This window comes from Malus sylvestris, chromosome 1 (assembly GCF_916048215.2).
Source record: "Malus sylvestris chromosome 1, drMalSylv7.2, whole genome shotgun sequence".
Taxonomy (NCBI): Eukaryota; Viridiplantae; Streptophyta; class Magnoliopsida; order Rosales; family Rosaceae; genus Malus; species Malus sylvestris.
This window is the reverse complement of record NC_062260.1, coordinates 19,532,710-19,547,523: the sequence shown is the minus strand read 5'-3', so window position 1 is coordinate 19,547,523 and position 14,814 is coordinate 19,532,710. Positions and strand designations below refer to the sequence as shown.

General features: G+C 38.3%; 2 protein-coding genes across 3 annotated transcripts; one reads left to right on the top strand and one right to left on the bottom strand.

Moving 5' to 3' along the window:
• Positions 1-217: 217 nt before the first annotated feature.
• LOC126632360 (ABC transporter G family member 24-like) lies at positions 218-6,222 on the bottom strand. The gene is made up of 14 exons (XM_050302745.1): positions 5,677-6,222; positions 5,276-5,352; positions 4,830-5,102; positions 4,607-4,670; positions 4,368-4,514; positions 4,224-4,258; positions 3,974-4,047; positions 2,860-3,785; positions 2,292-2,588; positions 1,673-2,167; positions 1,386-1,534; positions 1,008-1,297; positions 770-903; positions 218-580 (listed from the first exon to the last, which is right to left on the bottom strand). The coding sequence occupies exons 1-14, from the start codon at positions 5,898-5,900 to the stop codon at positions 424-426; spliced, it is 3,342 nt and encodes a 1,113-aa protein (XP_050158702.1). The 5' UTR covers positions 5,901-6,222; the 3' UTR covers positions 218-423.
• A 2,320-nt stretch (positions 6,223-8,542) lies between these two features.
• LOC126632398 (serine/threonine-protein kinase PCRK1-like) lies at positions 8,543-12,263 on the top strand. Of its 2 annotated transcripts, none has more exons than XM_050302813.1 (5): positions 8,543-9,052; positions 9,811-10,220; positions 10,650-10,910; positions 11,054-11,176; positions 11,379-12,263. In XM_050302813.1, the coding sequence occupies exons 2-5, from the start codon at positions 9,831-9,833 to the stop codon at positions 11,901-11,903; spliced, it is 1,299 nt and encodes a 432-aa protein (XP_050158770.1). In that variant the 5' UTR covers positions 8,543-9,052; positions 9,811-9,830; the 3' UTR covers positions 11,904-12,263. The 2 variants fall into 2 exon arrangements, with proteins under 2 accessions (XP_050158770.1, XP_050158762.1); XM_050302805.1 differs by having other exon boundaries at positions 8,544-9,048; positions 9,807-10,220.
• Positions 12,264-14,814: the final 2,551 nt, after the last annotated feature.

The window sequence follows — 14,814 nt, the reverse complement described above, 5'->3', positions numbered from 1 at the left end:
AATAAGTGGAGGAAGAACATAAACAAGAAAAAACCACAAACTGGGCACAGCACCCAAATCCCGGACACTCGCTCAGAACAACTGAAACAAAAGCTCGGAAAACTGAGACGAGCTCAGAAGATTGCAATTCATAGGGTTGCTGCCGACCCTAACCAAAGTTTTTCTTTTGCATTTTAGTCTCCTGTTAGCCCCCAACGCAGGCTTTTCGATTCACGGATTTCGAATATACAGCTTGAGCTTCAATTTCCAGTACAATATCATGGGAGATGTATACATCTTACAAGAACAAAGCCTTTTAGATCAAAAGTTAAACCCACCCAATCCGTCGAGGCGTAATGCTCAACAGCTCCTAACATACCTTTTACCTATTTGCTTTGGCAATGTTTTACCTATCAGCCTGTGATTGTTGATCTCTCATCTCACTCATTTCTTCTGAAAGGTCACCATACAAAAGAATGCTATCGCCCGACTAACTATACCTACGAATGTTAGGATAATTATACAAAGATTCCAGTTATGAAGGTTATAGCCGGCCTTCAGAAGTGAACCGCAGCGAGTTATCAGCCATACTCCCGCATACCTGTAGCAAAAAGGAAACAAAAACATACAGATCAAAGCGACAATTTTAAACAATCGACTAGAAGTTCAAGTATCTATATCTGTATACTAGTGCACAAACAAGGCTCGGTCTCGGAAAACATATAAAAATGTGTGCACGTAAACATTTCCAGCACAAACGAGGCTTGGGGTCGTCCTTTTTGCAAAGTACCTTTCAGCATTTGCAGTCACAAATGCTTCCAAAGCCCACCTCGGGTAGCACAACTTAGCTAAATTCTTCATAAGTTCACTATCTTGTGGCCGTGTTGCTATAAGAGTCAAAACAACTGGAAGAAGGACCGACGACTGCAAACAATATCAGTTTGTTAGTAAAATATCAATGGAGTACCAAAAAAGAATGTGAAACTAGTTCGGCTGCAAAACACTATCAGTTTGAATGAGTTACTTACTAGTTGGGCTGCACCTTGTTCGAAAAATATTGCTAACGCGTAGGCTATACCAGTTACACAATACACGAGGCAGACCAGAACAATGTAGTTATCTGCAAAGCTAGATCTTGGGTTGGTAAAGAAGTAGAACATGGACAAATACACTACAGGTTTGATCATTGTATTAAAATGGTCAATAGTATCCTTGGCCAGAAAATAAGCCAAGCTGCTCATCCCTGAAGCGCTCTCTCTCCAATAGTGTAATCTGTCTAGAGAAAACGACCTCAGAGCCGCAATTTTACATAGTAGAGCTGAAATCAAATCAAGACTCAAGGTTAGGAACAAAAAAGGTTTGCGCATTTGTCTACAAAAAAGAAGCTCATAATTGGTTGTACTCACAAACTGCAATAATAGTATAAGTGTAACCGCCTGCACCAAAGGTCTGATCGCTGACGTTCGCAAGAGATCCTAAGCAGGCTCCAGCAAGTAATAAAATCAAATAATCTACTGCTTGCATACGAGCTTCCCGAAGTCTCTGCTTACCAACTCTGACATGACGTCAAACAAAGAGGATCAACTATAGGCATTACAATAAGAATGCAGAAAACACCATGTTTTTCAATTTTGAAGATTTCAGCAATTCTCTGGAATAAAATTGTAATATTTGCACAATCTTGATTCCTTACCTGCCCAGGAAGTATCTGTACTGTAGAAATAAACCCGGGATTCTGCGGTTTGATAAATCCTTGGATTTCAAGAAATTGAGCCGTACCCTATCACGATGCAGATCCACAGTACTTTTCACATCTTGCCATACCTCTCCGGCAAAAGACTTTTCCATCATATCATCACCACAAGAATTTGTCTCGTGATTTGAATTTTCATCCATTGATGATATTGTAAGTCCGGTGGCACTCTGCCTCATCTCAGGAGGTACTGAGTACCCATTATGAAGCATCCATCTGATGGGAAGCTCATCATGACTCACTCCCGAGCTTATTTCCGTAGCAACTATACCCTCTAAAATGTCAATGAAGTGGTCTGGAGGGTTGACTCGGTCTGGGACATTGATCCCAAGGCCTGCAAAGTATTCCTCTACTTTCTTTGTTGGTCCATGATAGACAGTAAGACCACCTTTTGCCAGGAGTACCAAATCATCAAACATCTTGAACAAGGCATAGCTGATGCAAAAAAGTTTTGCATTAATCAAAGTATGCGAGAGTTTTATGCACATTGACAGGGTAGAGAGATAAATAGTGGACTTTCAAAGTATAAAGAGCAAAAAACCTTGTTTTGAGAGATTACCTAGGCTGGTGAACCACCATGCAGATGTTTACCCCTTCAAGAGCTTCCCGTCTAAGTGCTCTAAGAAGTAGCTGGGAAGAGGCGCTGTCTAGACCGGATGTAGGTTCATCCAAAATCAAAAGTGAAGGTTCCATAACCATTTCCAAGCCAACATTTACACGTTTCCTCTGGCCTCCAGAAATTCCTCGCTTCTCTACTGTTCCAACCAAGGAACCACGTACTGTCTGAAGCCCCAAGGACTCAATAACTCGTTCAACCACTAACACTTTATCCGGTTTCGGTAAGTCCACAGATAATCTTCACAAAAACATAAGTACATCATCAAAATGTAACAGCAGTCTATATAGTAAGATTGATATACAGAATTATAAGACAAACAAACTTTTGGGTAGCAGGTTGACAATACAACTACAACAACAACAAAGCCTTTTCCCACTAAGTGGGGTCGGCTAAGGTTGACAATACAACTATGACACCAAATTTCAAAATTAGTAGCAAAGATGGTGAACATGTGACTAGCATATTTGCTGTTAGAGTGGAATCGGTAAAGAGTGAATGTGGCATATACCTGCATTTTGCACTGAACCATAGATTCTCTTCCACAGTCAAGTTTCCATGCACAATATCATCTTGTGGTACAAACCCTACGATTTTTTTATACGAATGGATTGATGTATTCTTTCCGTTTATGAGAATTAAACCAGTCCTCCTGCATCCAATTGCTTTTCCAGCTAGGGCAGAAAGAAACGTTGTTTTTCCAGCCCCTGATGGACCCATAACAGCAGTGATGCGGCCAGGCCTAATTTTACCAGTTACACACCTCAGTAGATGCTTGTTTTTTGCTTTCAAAGTAAGTGTTAGGTCTTTGAAAGAAATCTCAATGAGAAGCCGTTTCCTTATTTTGTTATTAGTAGCCATTTTAACCACCCCTGAGAAGGTTAGGTCCTTGTACTCTTGCAGCTGAGCCTTCTCTTTCTCAAGTTGACCATAAGCATACTTGAAAATTTGGCTATGAGTATTGATCTTCTTTCCTTTTGGCACATTTCCTACATTCGTATCCTCAGATCCAATACTGAAACCTTCATAACCCTCAGGGTCTTCTTCAATTTTACGCATAATTTGCATGAGCTCAGTAGGTTCCTTTTCCTTTCCTTCTGATGGCACAGGTGAGGACTGAGAAACACTAGATCTACTTGGATGTGGTGGTATCGAAAGGTCATCATCTGTGTCAGGTATAGATTGAGTCGAAATCTCAAGCTTCTCAAGTTCTGAGCTATACTTTTTTCGAGAAAATGTACGTGATAAGTGAGCCTGCAATCCACTTGCATGCTTCTTAGCAGTATCTTTTGCCGATTTCCATCTTTGGCGTGCTTTTGCCGTTTCCCTTGCACTTTTGGCTGCTGCTTCTCGGGATTTGGCAAGTCTCCTCTCCCTAGTGGTGAGAACTTGATCTGAACAATTGTATATAATAAGAAGCAGAGTACTCAGAGCTGCCTGCATAAGCAATTAAACAGCATAAATTTCAATTCATTTTTTATTGCTTGATTTCAGTTGTGCCAAAACTTTATCAGAAAGTATATCAGATACGCACTTTGATTAAAATGAACAGCGTGCGCCTCACATATGCGGCTATGAAAATGAAAAGTCAAGTTTTGGTTTAGGAACTAAAATGGCCAACTTACAATTAGCAGTATTCCATATGCATGCACATTTTGATTTGCGGTGTTTGGATTGCAGGAAGTCAAAGCAAAGCAGCCTGAATATAAAAAAAATAACAAAACTTCAGCTTCTTTATGCTTGCCGATAGTACTGGATAAACTAAAGAGCAAATATTGAGTTAGAAGGAAATGGGGCACCGTCACTTAAAAAAAAGCACTGCGATCAGGAACATATCAAAATTTTGTTCGAGAAGTAAAATGAAATTATACTCACGTTTCTCAGATGTAGAACCCATTCTGCAGTAATGTCTGCAATGCATGAAAAAAATATTTAATCGGAAAGACAAGAAATAACGAGAGCACAATCAGCTAAACATTGAACAAGTTTGATAAATGACGTAGGAATGAAACTCAATACCCGCTACTACAAGGAATGCTTTTCACGGTGGTTGGGCAATATGATCCAGCTGAACAAAATATTTCACTACTACTACCAACATCAGCCCACAAATTTGCTCCTCCACAAGTATGATTTGGTTGCCCCGGAGGTAATTGGTAATTGTATCTGCAAAAACATATCATTATATAACTTTCACACATAATAAGCTATTGAACACCGTAAGTCAAGAGATCATTAAAGCTAGAATCTGAACTTACGGTTCACACAGACCGGTTGATTTGTCCAGCGTTGCTTGGGGACAATAAGAACCTGATGGGCAAGCTTCAAGAACGCGATAGCAATTGGAAGAAAACAAAGAAATAATCAGAAGCATCCTTTCAACAACAACAACAACAACAAAGCCTTTAATTAGCGAAAATACGTTGCACAGAAACAAAGTACAAATTGATTACTTGGATATATTAGGTTAAAAGGTCTTACGTATCATGCATGTAAGACCATGGGGGCAAAAGAAACCTTCACAACAAGGTTGGCAGCTCTGAGTCCTAGCAGGGATGTCCTGTGAATTTTCAAGGTCAACCTGCTTATTTGGGCCAACACTGCAAGCCCATCCTGGCTCACACCCAGAAATCCATGCGGTCAAATTACAGTTCTTGTTCGGTCTTAAGTAATTTGCACCCTCCGATTTTTCAAAAAAACTGTTGAAGTAGAACTTCATTTCGGCTGCTGTACACAAACGTCGGGTAATATCTCCTGTTGGACATTACAAATTTATCAAAACGAAGCCAAGCAAATACTACATTCGATTGCCAAGATACATAACCTATGCGTAATCTTTTCAATTTTTCGATTACCTACATTACTGAAGAACCAACCAAACATAGTAAAAATTGTTCTTCTTTCTAATTACAAAAGTACTTCTATACCTTTAGTCTTTTGAATGCAGGAAGTTAAGAAATCCACACTGGAGGAAAAATTAAAGGCCTCGTTCCAATCGGCTTCCCTGATAAACAAATTGATCATCAAACAACAACAACAACAACAGCCGCCTTATCCCACTAAGTGGGGTCCGCTATATGAATCAAATAACGTCATTGATCATCAAACGAACACAAAAATAAACTCCAACTGCAACAATATATCTACAAACAAATTATCAAATAACAGTATAACTGAGCAAATCAATGCTGCCATTAGTCAACTTGAGTTGACTTTTCACACCCCATTACACAATTCTAATAACCCTCTTCCCCATTTTTTCCTTTCATGCATTTTAATTTTCTCAGCAACCAAACAGGAAATAGTAAAGTTGAAAAAAGCAGCTTACGGGTCCTTGACACAGAAGCTGGAACGATTGCTGATTTCTCGGCTGAGAACTGCAGTGACATTGGAGATGCGTCCGTACACAATATGAGTGATGAGAGGAAGAACTGCTGGGTTGTCAATTTGGTCATAGTCCCCCACATCCTGGCACTCCACAAAGTGCACCCAGCACAGAACCAAAACCCCAACTGAAACAAATGTGCCAAAGTTGGCGCCTTTGGAGACCATTTTTGGAGTTCCAAAACCAAATTACAAATGGGTTTGCGAAATTAGTCCAAAATAGTGGAAAACAAAATTTGGGTTCTGGGTTTTGGAAATTAACTCATTCATTTATCTGGAAAAAGACGGAGCTGGGCTTAAATATCTGGGGAGGTTTGAATGCTGGGTTTGGAGATTGAATGCTGGGATTGGAGATTGGAGGAGGAACAGAGAGCCTGTGGTATTCTGGGGTGGAGAGGCCAAATGGACGAGAGCTTCAGGAGCAGAGAACGTGGGAGAGAAGGAAGAAGAAGCAGTGGGGCCTCTGAGTTGAAGTAAACAACAAGCATGTCCGAACTTAATACATTTGGTTTCGTGCCGGATTTCGACATGTCTTGTCGTATTGTCTGTGTCGAAAAATAGTGGCAGGACACAGAATTTAGAGGTTTTTGTAAAAAATCAGTGCCATTTGTCATGTGATTTGATCTTGCATTGATTAATTACTAACGAAATTATTGTTCTTTTTTTTTTGGTATATTAATTGAAAATTGCGTGTTTGACTTCTCTAATTTTATATTAGATAGAATTAGGTTCACATTCTTCTTTTTGTTACTCTATGGATTAAAATCCTATGCATTTTCAATTTTTGATCAAGTCCTTGGGTATGAATAACATAATTAATTATTTGAATAATAAAATATTTTTATTTTTAAATATATTCCTTTAATGTTAAAAATTTTACAATTAATATATTTATACTTATGACTAAATTTTTTTATCATATATTTTTATTTTTAGTTTGTACCTATTTTTATTTTGCAAATATTTTTTAATTTGTACCAATTTCTTTTCATTTTTAATTTGTACCCATATATTAGTTTCTTTTTGTGCCCATATTTTTTTAAAGTTTTATCTGTGCTTGTACCCATGTGTATACCGTCACATGACATTGTATATTTAATCAATGATATTACATATGGTATATTTATGTTTTATGCCTAAACTTTGTATCATATATTTATATATTTAGTTTGTACCCACTTTTAATTTGCAACATTTTTTTTTAATTTTTAGTATTTTCTTTTTAGTTTTATTTTGTACCCATGTATTAATTTCTTTTAGCGCCTATATTTTTAAAAATTCATTGTATTCATAATTTTTAATCTTTCATATGTATCCTAATTTATTTCTAATGTACCCATTCTTCTTTATTAATGTACCACTTTGTTATATGTGAAATGTACCAATTTTTTTAACACTATGGACACATTCTTTTGCCATTTATTATTTCTTATTTTTACATAGCTTTTATCCATTTATTCAATCAAAATGTTTGAATTTTTTTATTGTAACCGTTTCTAATAGTATTATAATGAGGGATTTTAAATTTATAGGATTATAAATCTCATAAAATATCAAACAATTTATGTCAAACCTATAAAAATATAAATATTAATAGTAATATAATGAGGTGTATAAAGTCAAGGGACCTTGATCAAACTTTGAATACTATTAAGATTTTAATCAAAGAATGTTAAGGATTAGGGACCGCATCCAAATTATCTAAAAAATATATGTCGTCGCAGCCACAAACGCCCTGCCAACAGTCATATTGGAGAAATAACCGAGTGGTCAACTCTATCAAGACATCGTAATAAAATATTTATAAACCTACCGTCAAGAGTACACCACAACCAAGATGCGTTACAAAAAAAGCCGAACCAAGAGATAGATAGACACTGGATCTAAAACACCTTTGCCAAGCCTTGCACATATATACAAACACAGTAACATATGAAAATGGGGTGAGGTTAAGGCGGTATGTGAAATACCTTTACTTTGGTTGAAGTGGCAGACTTTGTGGTCTCGAAGAAAAGTCGGACATGCCGGTTAGGGGAGGGGCAGTGGAGGATGGAAATGAATTTGGCATCCATCTTTGGTTTGCGGTTTGTGGGTCCGAGCAGAGGTTGGGGTGGGGACGGCGTATGAGGATGAGAGGTAGAGAGAAAGGATGGAAGTTTGGGTTTGAAAAGGGACTTCAAGAAGATAGAAAAGGTGGAAAACTAAGAAAATTCAGATAGGAAAAATCGACGAACGACGATAAACGCAGAGAAGCGGCGAAGAACGCTGGAAACACATCCCTAGACTTTGCTTGAAGAGTTAAGAGGGGGCCCACCCACACAGTGAAACCGTACAACCTTACCAAATCTATTGTCAAACAAAATTGATGACACAAATTCGTGATGAATGTTTCAAAGCGGATTGAAAAAGGAAGAGCTAAAATGTGTTCATAATGTTTGGTAACGTTCAATGTCGAAATGCTTTTGCAGTGCGATCAAATAAGAAGAACAAACTTGCGTGTCAAGGATGTAACTCTTTGTTTTCGTTCTCACTCTTCGCTCTTATTTGCATGTGGGCCATTTAGCCTAAATGATTTAGGCACTGTCATGCAACTTGCATCTCTTCTAGAAGCACAGTACTTTTCAAATTTCTATATAAAAAACTTGGATTGTTTACGGTCTAAGCTACCCCACAGAATCATAAACTTGCAACGACCTCCGTTGTAAAATATCACACATATATACACGTATATATTATATATATGTATGTATAACACCGTGCAGAACATGACTGGTTCTTCTTTATTTTTTGCTTTGGTAGCATATCATGAGTCATGACTAGTTCTTTGACAGAACCCCACCTTAAAATTTCATCCTTTTTCTTTAATCAAAGCCATCCATCCAACTCTCAACTCTCAGTCTTCTTGCTCGGTCATCGCTTTCACACAAAATACTAGAAGTTGTTCACTTTCCTCCTCCTCCTCCAAATACAAATACAAAACAATCTACCTTTTTTTATTATTATTTGGGTTTCGCTTGCTCTCTCTCTCTCTCTCTCTCTCTCTCTGTCCACCAATATTGCTGTGTTTTGTTCTCTCTCTCTCTCTCTCCTCTCTCTTATTTTTCTTTCGTGTGTACGTACGTGGGGGTTCCTAGTTGGTGAGCTAGACCCCCAGCTGCCTTGTATTGACTTGCCTTGGATCATGGAGAGCTCGCTGTTTCTCTGGATACTCCTAAATTTTTCTGCATGATTTCTGGTCTCTCTTTAACAACACCAGAAAGCTACAACGATCTGTATGTATAGGTTCCCAGATTTTTCCTGCAGTGATATATAAGAGGCAAGTTTTTTTTTTCTTTTTTTCCAAGTGAATTGTATTTTATGATATTTTTTTTGTTTGTTTTTATTTTCTTGTGCATGCCAATGACTTTAACTGTTGATGATAATTCAAGTGAAAGGAAATTGGATTTTGGGTTTTGGAAATTAAGATGTTATTTTTCAAGAATTTTATTCCTTGGAATTTTATTTTAATTAGTTTGACTTTTCTTTTCTTCTGCCTCAATGAAAGGAATTTCTGCAAATTTGACCAGAGTTAGAACAAGAATATGCTTCAAGACCAAGGTTTTAGGGTGCTTAGGCCTTTCCTCTTCATCCCACTGCATCCCGTATTCGAACCCTCCCCCTTTCCCTGAGTCTAGTTTAGAACAGAATTAACGCTTGTGATAAAAATAAATGGATATATGTTTGAGCAAGTTTTTGGTATATCAGATGAAACTTTAGGTTCTGTTTGACATCAATTTTATAATTGGACTGTTTTGACTAGATAGTCTAACTACTTCTTTGTTCTCTTTGAGAGATGGATTTTTTTGGGTTATGTCGAAAAAGGAGATTTCTGTGAGCAATCTAAATTGAAAAGTTGTGCATAATCTCTCTGTGGTAGGTCTAACTTAGCTTTAAGATATGACTGTTTGCTAATTGAGAATGTGAAGAGGGAGTTTTTGGGTTTAAACCATTTGAATTGTTGTTAACATTCAAGATTTTTGTTTTCATATCCGAAAATGTACAAGACATGACAAGAATTCTGTTTGCCTAGTGCAGTAAGGTCATCGCTTTCAGCCGGCAATGAAGTGTTTTTATAATTTCTACAACAGAGATAAGGATGATGAACCAAAGTCTCCTAAGTCTATCTCTACTCGTTCAGCTTCCTCGTTCTTTTCGCTCGATCGCGACCCAAGAAAATCTAGTTCCGAGTTCAATTCTCAGAATGCCACTGCAGAGCTTAGTACAACATCGTCTGCGAAGTCATTTGCAGCATTGTCTCAGAGACAGAGTAATAATCTCAGAGAATTCACATGCTCGGAGTTAAAAGCAGCAACAAAGAACTTTAGTCTCTCCCTCATGCTTGGAGAGGGTGGTTTCGGCGGGGTGTATAGGGGTCATATCCAGAGCACAGAAGATCAACATCAAAGAATAGATGTTGCTGTTAAACAACTGAGTAAAAGGGGACTTCAGGCAAGTCTTCTTCCTCTGTGCTGATATATATATATATATATATATATATATATATATATATATATATATATATATATATACCGAGCATAAGATATACACTAATCTGATGGCGAGAGTATAAGATTCTCACGAGTTCTTGGAACCAAATAGTAGTACCATAGCGGTAGAACTAAGGTGGATTATTAATGTCCAGAATGCGACGCATTTTTTAACTTTTAACAACTACTGCACAATTTCACACAAGAATGAGTAAGTTCTGATAAAAACCTCAGAATTACTTGTAAATTATCGGTGCTCAAATGATAATATCGTGCAAGGTTATGTTGCTCAAAGCTCGGAAAAATGTTATTTAGTGTGTGTTCTGATAAAATCCTCGCCCGTTTCTTCAAGGTGTTTGATATTTTTAATTTCCATCCTTTCGTATAACAGGGCCATAAAGAGTGGGTGACTGAGGTTAATGTTTTAGGGGTTGTTGTGCATCCAAATCTTGTCAAGCTGTTAGGCTACTGTGCTGAGGATGACGAAAGAGGGATTCAACGGCTCCTGGTATACGAATATATGCCCAACAGAAGTGTGCAAGACCACTTATCAAGCCGATTTCAGATAGCTCTTCCATGGGGCACAAGAATGAAAATAGCCCAGGATACTGCCCGAGGCTTAGCATACCTCCATGAGGGGATGGAATTTCAGGTAATTTCTAGTTGTCCCGGGCCCTTTATGCGTTGAACCACCTACGCAGCTCATTATAAGAACTCTGAGCATTCAGAATTACAGTGTTCATTCTACTTCCACTGATTATTTAACGTTGTTTCCAATTTTCATCTCTGGCACAGATTATCTTCAGGGATTTCAAGTCTTCAAACATATTGTTAGATGAGCAATGGAATGCAAAGTTGTCGGACTTCGGTATGGCCAGACTTGGGCCTTCAGATGGATTGAGCCATGTCTCTACCGCGGTATGCTCACATATATGCACAAGATTATGCTTACATAACCTCAGAATTAACTTTCTATTATGGTGAATGTCATGTAAGCGAAACTGATGGCTGACTTGCCAAAATCAGTTGTCGCGAACTATGATCTTATACAGTAAATTACTTCCTGTAGTTTCTTTCTAACTTGCCAAATTAACTTTCGAATTGATCATATTTTTTATAGGTTGTTGGAACAGTAGGATATGCAGCTCCTGAATACATTCAAACTGGGCATCTCACGTCGAAAAGTGATGTGTGGAGTTATGGAGTTTTCCTTTTAGAACTCATTACAGGCAGACGACCTGTGGACAGAAACCGACCCAAGAACGAGCAAAAACTCATGGAATGGGTGAGGCCACACCTCTCTTCCGATCCAAAAAAGTTCCGGGTGATTTTGGATCCAAGGCTTGAAGGAAAGTATTCCATCAAGGCAGCCCAAAAACTAGCAACTGTAGCCAGCCGGTGCTTGGTGCGAGCGCCTAAATCACGCCCCAAAATGAGTGAAGTCTTGGAGATGGTGAACCGAATTATGGAGACGACAGATATGGGAAGCCCGGAACTCCCTTTACACAATGTGGACTCGAAAGAAGATTATTTCGGAGAATCCAAAAGAGAGAGTTTGATGAGGAGGCTTGTGGATCCATTCATCGGAGAGAACTGTTGCTTAAATTGGCGAATAGGGAGACCAAAGATTGTAAATCCTTGTTGAAAGAAGTTGAGGAGTATACTGGGAATGGGCACAATTGCTAGTTTTGATCATGTAATGGCCTCATCATGCGACAATGATGCTTCTTTTTTGTTTTGCTCATGCGATGGAAAATCTGCTCTATGTATACTTACTGAGGAATGGAAGCGTAAAGTTGTACATAGATGGCGGTTTGAACTATTAGGATTGGCCTCCTGGAGGCGCTTGGCGCCATCGGAAGAATAATGCTTCAATGAAAATGAAACTAAGCGCCTCCGGGAGAACAACGCTTCGATGAAAATGTCTCAATCGATGACATATATATGGTGAGCTTCCAACAAGTATAGTATGCTTATAGAATGATGCAATTTGTTCGTGCATGCATATATTTTCTTTTGAGTGAGTTGTAAGTTGGTAAACTCTAAGGTACCCTTCTCCCCGCTTAGAGCAATTGAAAGGGGTCGGGCCACGGAAGTAACCCCCACACTCGTTCCCTATGAACGCGAGTCAAGATAATCCAACCAAATGTTATCAGGTTTACAATCCTCAAATAAAGCATCTCAACGAAAACATAGAGGTTCCTCAAATTAAATTGAAAGACATTTTGTACTTAGTCATGTAAAGTTCTATGAATGGCAATGTGTGACAATTGGTTTACTTGAGGAACAAATCACTTGATTATTCAGTGATGTGCAATTCGAGTAAATTAAGAGTCCTAGTTAGGTAAGAATTGTGGAGTCTTAAATCATTGCAGCTAATCTAGGAGAATCATCTAGAGGTTCAAATATAAAGATATTGCATCATGATAGGACTCAATCAAGGTGATAGGGTTGACCTTCTTAGCTGTTAATATGTCGGCTAATAAGGAACCCTAATGGTAGATAAATACTAGGTTAAGTTCCTGCTTCCATACGTTGAATTCCTCAGAATACTAAAAACCTATTCATATAGTAGTGGGATATTTTGGAGTATTGGAAGGAGAAGACAACCTAGAGTTCATCAATGGCTTCATCTTCATAACCATGTCTTCGAATTCTACAGATAAGTTTATTTCCCTTTCATGTCGATTTCATTATTGTATTCGTGATCCGAATGTCTTGTTGTTGCTCTTATGATTTCAGAATATATCTTACAAGTCAGACTCATGAGAAATTTTATGAGTCCGCTTGATTTATTTCTCTTATTATAAGCACCAAATCTCTATCTCTCTTCTTGTTGCTAGCAAATGGGAATACACTACTTCTTGGGTAAATCTTCCCATGGTTTCCATGCCGTTTAATACCCTAAATTTAGGGTATTAAATAAAAAAATCTGAACTTTAAAGGGAAAATTTAGGGTAGTTTCACCTGCAACGTTAGCAGATATGCAACTTCACCAGGTGGAGGGGTTCCTGTCCCATTCATACTACTGTTGGCTTATGTGGTATGTCTAGCGGATGGTGAATCCTACCCAGGATCGGAATTGGATATTTCCTCGGTTTCCGAGAAGTGTCTTAATGGGTATCCGACCGCCTTCTAGCATGTATAATTAATGGCTATAGTGGCCTCTTACAAACAAATGAAGAGAAAACCTGTAGTTTTTTTTTAGGCTGGATTTTGAGATAAGACTAGGATACTATTGGAAGAAAGAATGACAACTAGGGTTAGGTTAGGTTGCATGTTCACCGTACAAAGGATTTTAGGGTGATAGATAGTGTCGTCAATTCCCTTAATTCAAGGAATGTGTCTCTTGTTGTCAATTTCCTTAATTTAAGGGATGTGTCTTATTTGTCTTGTTGTCAATTCCCTTAATTCAAGGGATATGTCTTATTTGTTATTTTTTTGTTAGCTTTAGACATAAATCAAGGAGGGATAGGTAGTCTTGTTTTCTCCCTCTAGCACATATGTATTTGATATCTCTTGTACCTAATTGGCTTATGATGAATATACCATTCACAAAATTCAATATGGTATCAGAGCAGTGACCCTAATCGGCCTGTCTCTGTAGTGTTCTCTTGAGAGATTTGTGAGCTTCTTCTTGTCCTTCAGTCATGGCTGAAGAAAGCTCAGTAAATTTGGAAGGAGACGGCTTTCATGCTACTCCACCATCACCACACTCAGATATTGATATCAACCCAAATCAACGTCTTAGTTCTGTCTTGCTAAATGGGTTTAACTATCTTCCATGGGAGAGAGCAGTTTCTCTTGCTCTAGAAGGACGATCAAAGCTTGGTTATGTTAATAGTGATATTCCAATGCCTGAGACTACCTCACCGGAGTATGATGCTTGGCTATGCAAAGACCAGTTGGTCATGTCATGGCTACTCAATTCCATGGATCGTAAGATTGCAGAAATTTTTAGCTATGCTGAATCCTCCATGACTCTTTGGAAAATCTCAAGGAAATGTATGAAAATCAAAACAATGCGGCTCGTGTGTTTTAGTTAAAGAAGGACATTGCTAGTTTGCAACAGGAAAGGAAGCCATTTGTGCAACATCTTGGAAAGCTGACCACTATGTGGAACGAGCTAAATGTGTATCGACCACACACCATCGACGCTGCTGTGCTAACTAAGAGAGCCGAGAAAGACAAAATATTCCAACTCCTAGCAAGCTTGAGCCCTGAATTCGAAGATCTTCAAAGCCATATCCTCATGAATCCCGACCTGCCTTCTTTTTCAAGTGTGTGTGCCACAATTCAAAGAGAAGAGGTTCGAAGGAAAGTCATGACCTTGGACATAAAGGCAAATATACCATAAGCTAGGGCTTACTTCTCTAACCAAAAACCTGGTGAGGAGAGTGGTGAGGAGAGAGGCTACAAAGGAAAGAAAACTGGCTTAAAATGTAGCCATTGTGATGCTGGTGGGCACTCAAGAGACTGATGCTGGATTCTTCATCCATAGTTAAAACCAAAGTTTCTTAGGGATAACAAAGGTGTTTCGAAAGGCTCATATGACC